We start from the raw sequence: 6,000 nt of genomic DNA on the forward strand, positions 1-6,000 counted from the left end.
ACTTATAAATTCCTATCATATTATTTAATTATCAAATTAATTTTTTTTAACATAATATGCTGTTATGTTACAGGATATAGCCGATGTATCACGATTATCAGATACAGTCAAATCTCTGCGCGGTTGATAAAATCGAAAACAAAACTCGAGACGATTCGCAATGCGATTGGGTTTAATTTCTTAGATTGCATGCATGTTGGAGTCAGCTGTTTGGAAGGCCATATCGAACTAGTTCACATTGAGAGGGTTTGAGAGTATCCGTTGTGATTTTGAAGTTCCGGTAGCACGTGTACGTGTCGTTTCGACTCGCCCAACTGCTGTCAGCTCCGCCGAAAAACGTAAGGAAAAACAACCCGTCAATTTCGAAATTTGTGTTTTGCGCATGATCACGTCGGTCACGTGAATTTCCGAGTGGCCATCCACCCAGAGTCGAATGTAACCGTTCTGTCCCGGCTGGTCATTCAGATGAACTTCTTGCCGAATGTGGTGCAAGCGGTTGTGTTGGAAACGAAAGGTGCCTTTTCCCATTTCCATCCCCTTGTCGTCCGTGCAGTGCACATGCATGTAAGCGGGTGTATTCGTGTGATCGTATGTAGCGCCACCACGTGTCAAAGCCACCACGTGTCAAAGCCACCACGTGTCAAAGCTTGGATTCTGAGTGTGCGACACGTGGGCGTATACCTGGGAAATCGAAAGACTAACTACAATTTAGGTGTGAAAATTCAGAGCAATAAATTAAGAAGTCGACGTTAAAGCAACACGAGCTAAATTTCATATACATGTTCACAGGGCGCCGTATCAACGGTGTTTTCACACGGGCTGGACAGAATGTCAGCACACAGTTAAGAACTTTATTTTAGCAAATATCTCATGTTATTTAAATACGTTTGTATAAATCTTTAGAGCATAAAAGACAGTTTTTCTTGCAGTTTGTGCCGATATCAAGGTAGCAGAATGAATACGTCTCAAATATGTAACAAAAAACCTCTACAGTGTTTAACCAAGTACTTACAGAGTTTATAGTTCATCGCGAACTGTTCGGAAAACAGCGTATGTCTGTTTGATGAGTGTTAACTAAAAAAAATAGCTCAGAATGTAAACTAGCTCGGAATTTAATAATCCCGTGTATCTGTGGGAAAAAGGACCGATAGGGGTTTGAAAGGAGTGAGAAAAAATGAAAATTAATTCTGTTTGTAAAGGGTCTATGAGCTATAAGGCAGAGTAGGCAACTGCCTGAGGGCCCCGGGACATTTCGGGGCCCCGTGAGACCGCGACGAAAGAATGTTTCCTTACTTACTTAGCTTTATCTAATGACATGACAATGCCAATTATTTAGCATCAACATGATGTTCAAATTAAAGGCTTGACATTTCCTTACCAAGTGACTATAACTTATTATTTAAAAAAATATTGTTTTGCTGGTGATTTCGTTCCCAATATGTTTAATATGGGGCTAAGACTGTATTAGAATTTCACACAGTGCTCTTTCACTCTCAGGGCTTTGGGCGTGGGCCCCAAACACTTCACTGCCTATGGGCCTTCAGGTTGCTAATCCGGCACTGTACAGGGTTAAGATTTCTTAGACGAATTCATCCAAAGATTTCGACTCACGTGACTGTCCAATAGCGTTTGGAATCGCATACAAAATACGTCGATGTTCGCTTATAGCCACGGTAAGTATAATGGGATTTTTTCACGAAGTTATGGCCCTTTTATTATTCATATGATACTTTTTGTGCGCGACATCTCAGGCACTAATTATCCGAATTCGATTCAACCTAAAATGCTGCATCACTTTAAGGTGGACATGCGCATCCTCGTTTGGTCGTTCCAGTCCAAGTTTATCATTGGGGAGCGGCAACTGATATTTTTGTTTTGAACTATAATTTATTTGTGATCCTTAGAGTCTCGAAAATGTTTAGAACTTAAGATCTAACCCTGTTCCCATTATGTATGAATGGACCAAATGTATACATGTGTGTAAATGTCATGTTTTTGGAAAAAAATGTGTTGAAAATAAAGATCCTTATATGTTTTGGATTGTGACCATTTATTTAGTTTGTGTAAAATATTAGGTATCCTTCATTTTAATATCAATTCATTGAATTAGTTTTCCATCGTCATTAAATTTGTCATTCTTCTATTTGTTCAATATCATTTACAACCTATACTCCTGTTTTTTAAGAACATCATTTTAAAAGAAAACAACACAAATGCTAATATTTCGTCAAACGTTGAAGTGTAACATGAGAAGCACGTTTGAGTGTACACGTACATTCCGAGCATAATGATAATACAATTAAAATAAGTTAACATAAAACAAGCAAATAAGCAATGCGGTCAGTTTTTATTTATAACTTGGCATGCATTTATTACATCGAAGAAGTAGGCTCTAGCCGACGAGTTCACTGTGAGAAGGGGTGGCAGTATCTGTGAAGATTTTAAAATTCCGGAAGTACGTGTACGTGTCGTGTGGACACGCGTACGTGCTGTCACCGCCGCCGAAAAACGTCGAGAAAAATAGCCCGTCAATACCGAAGTTCGTATTAGCGCGCATGTGCACGTCGGTCACGTGAACTTCCGCACGCCTATCCACCCATAGTTTAATGTAACCGTTCTGACCCGGGTGGTCATTCAGGTGAATTTCCTGTCGTACAAGGTGCCAGTGGTTGTGTTGAAAACGCCAGGTGTTCTTGGCGATCTCGATTCCGTAACCCGGCACGCAGTAGATGTGCATGTATGCGGGCGTGCTGGCGTGGCTGTACTTGGCACACCACGTCTGAAAGTCGGGACTCTGACTGTGCGTCACGTACGCGTACACCTGAGAAATCAAGTCGGACGCAGACGTTATTGTAGGCGATCGATTTCACAAAAAATACACACATCTGTGTTACGAAAACAACAAAAATACGTATTAAATTGTATATAAATGCGATTAAAATGATGAAGCTATAAAGCGACTTTTCAACTGCATGTACATTCGTTTATCATTTATGCCATATATCTAGTTGGATACGTATTAGTTATTGATATTGAAATGTGAAGTACCTTTGGGCATATCTAATTAGTTGTGCGTTAGTACTTTTTCATAGCTTCATACACATTGATAAAGCCACCCCCCTCAGATCAATGTACGAACAATCACTCTTTGATTAGTTAAAACCGACCTCCCCGTCCCCCAAAGCGCGCCACATGAGTCGCGTAGAGAAACACGTGTCTTTAACTATACCCCCGGCGCAGTCCGAGGTACCTCCAAACAGACCGGGAAGTTTGCCGCCTTTGTTCCAGTCGAACGATGAAGGAAAATACACCTGCGAAACAATATCTCGTCTTATAAATTCACTTCAGCTTAAATGTCGATATCATGTACACACACATAAAATTAAATAATGATTAATTAATTAACATTCTCCACGAACAAAAAGGTCAATATTGTATTGACATTATATGTGACCTTTATTAATATCTTATTTCACAGTCGGAAATGTAAAAGAAATTGCTATGGTCTCAGCTCATACTCCAATTCGAACTCATGTCAAAGAAATCGATGCGGTCTTAACTCCACTCGTACTTCAACAGCATTAACAATTTATGGATCTAATTGAATTCGCCTCATATTAAAAAGTTAAATAGAAATTTATGTAACCAGTAATCATTTCGTACCCCATTGTCAATGATGTGTAAGAATCGCCTATGATCGTCCGTCCCCTCTTTTTTACTAGACCAATGCCATTTTTATATCTGCTATACACGTAGATTTCTATAACCTTAATAATTTCCGACTATTGCGTTGATATACGAATACGTTGTGACCTTCACTCAACCCATACTCGTGTAGGAATATACCGGGTAATGTGACCTTCACTCAAATAAATTATGTCATGTGTCGTCGGGGATTTATACAATACCGAATATATAGTGGTGTGCAAGCTCCTCGGTGTCTGTGCAGGAAATTACACTATCAATAAATCGTAAAACCTGTTCCTTTCATTTGCTTGTTATCTTCCTAAACTGACAGTCGGATACACAGCAACATCGCTACCAAGGTCAGCGTCTTGTAAAAATGATAAGACCTTTAGTTACCTCATATTCCAATGGCATTCAAAATGAGTTTCGACATTCACTCACATTACACTTAAAGACTGACGTCATGTCTAAATGAGATTCGACCTTCACTCACATTATAATTAAAGACTGACGTCATGTCTGAATGAGATTCGACCTTCACTCACATTACACTTAAAGACTGACGTCATGTCTGAATGAGATTCGACATTCACTCACATAATACTTAAAGACTGCCGTCATGTCTGAATGAGATTCGACCTTCACTCACAATATAGACTTGCGTCGTATCTGAATGAGATTCGACCTTCACTCACATTACACTTAAAGACTGACGTAATGTCTGAATGAGATTCGACCTTCAATTATATTATACTTAAAGACTGACGTCATGACTGAATGAGATGTGACCTTCACTAACCTCATACTCCAAGGTCAATGTGGTGTAGTTATGATGGGTAAGTGCGCTTGGTGTACCATAGAACTGGGCTCCTCTGTGCGTTCCGGGTGCGCTATAGCTGCCTGGCGTGGTATAAAAGAGCGTTGTTGTCAAAATATAATAGTATATACGGTCGAATGTAGTACTCATGATCTTCAAAAAAGAGATGTGTTTTGTTACCTCCGATAAGGAATAAAAATCATGATTTTTTGTCGTAAATCAATAAAAACAATACTACCTACATATAAGATTGCATGAGGCTTTCGAAGTCGACGACTGCATTGATATACTAGTTCTCACCTTTAGCATAGAACACCCTCAGCACCCACTGGCCCGGATGTTCGGGGTCTTCAGCGAGTGTGAGAGAGTCGTTTGCTCCGATCCCGAACATCCCACGGGTATTAGTCATGTGGAACCCGTCTTTTATGACAGACATGATGTCCTTGTTATGGTTTTCATGGCTCCAAGTCCAGAGATTGAGGCCTAAATTACAACAAAGGTACTATAAATGCATGGTTACCCGTCGGCACGTCTCGCGGATGTTGAGCTATAATTGGCCTGCGGATTGTATCGCTCCAACACAATAGCTTTGTGCACGACAGCCATTCGTAAGTCAAATAAATGAGACGCCTGTGCGAATTCTGTAAACGTCATATCTTGCTTAATGTGCTTGTTACTATAAAGAAACTCCATGTTGTTGGCCAGAGCTCTAGTCGTGTAAGAAACTCATACCGCGCATTTAGTACCAAATTCAAATTGGCCAAATAAAAATAAGCGAGTAATATGCACTTGTAAGAATGTTTCACCTACAATTAATTCGTTGCGTTGACAGAAACCCTATCCACAATACCAGACACGTATGCGTTAGCAGCGCCATGTCCCGAGTCCACTGCGCGTGACTCGAAATTCCCCGATGCGTCTTTTGATACAATCGCACTGTACTATAACTCACTATGTCTCAGTTGTCCTCTTACGGCGCGTGCCAAAAAAAATCCACGAAGCGTCTATGTAAATATCCAATCGCACCTACTACAATTCCCGTTATCTCAGAGGTCTTCAAAGGTTCATGCGTGGTAGTTCTTGTATATACAATTAATATTAGATAGGCGAAGATGGAGTTGTTTATGCATAAAAATCTCCGCGTATTTTAGTGTTTTGAAATACCAATTAGATCATAACATACATTTTGATCCAGTTAAATGGCCGAATTGCATGAGTATGCATAACGTATTAACGCCGGCATTTTCGGCGTAGCTGTTTAGCCCAGTTTGCACCTTAAATAACCTTTACATAACGCCAGCGGGCCCGATGAATACATTCGAATATTTCATTAGCTGATTCAAGAGAAATCTCCCATAATACTGCGTCGGTGTACAGTGTATAGGACGTAACACTTTTCAATGTAAGGAATTCCGTACTCCGGAATCCTCCTCAAGGTAGGTTTATGCAATAAATCGTCCGCAGAACTTGAGTGGGCCAGTACTCGTCACTTAATC

General features: G+C 40.2%; 1 protein-coding gene across 1 annotated transcript; it reads right to left on the reverse strand.

The window, feature by feature from the left end:
* Window positions 1-2,328: 2,328 nt before the first annotated feature.
* Window positions 2,329-5,482, reverse strand: LOC127844203 (uncharacterized). The gene is made up of 5 exons (XM_052374273.1): window positions 5,315-5,482; window positions 4,805-4,987; window positions 4,487-4,587; window positions 3,168-3,311; window positions 2,329-2,821 (listed from the first exon to the last, which is right to left on the reverse strand). The coding sequence occupies exons 1-5, from the start codon at window positions 5,379-5,381 to the stop codon at window positions 2,393-2,395; spliced, it is 924 nt and encodes a 307-aa protein (XP_052230233.1). The 5' UTR covers window positions 5,382-5,482; the 3' UTR covers window positions 2,329-2,392.
* Window positions 5,483-6,000: the final 518 nt, after the last annotated feature.

This window comes from Dreissena polymorpha, chromosome 9, assembly GCF_020536995.1.
Source record: "Dreissena polymorpha isolate Duluth1 chromosome 9, UMN_Dpol_1.0, whole genome shotgun sequence".
Lineage (NCBI taxonomy): Eukaryota > Metazoa > Mollusca > Bivalvia > Myida > Dreissenidae > Dreissena > Dreissena polymorpha.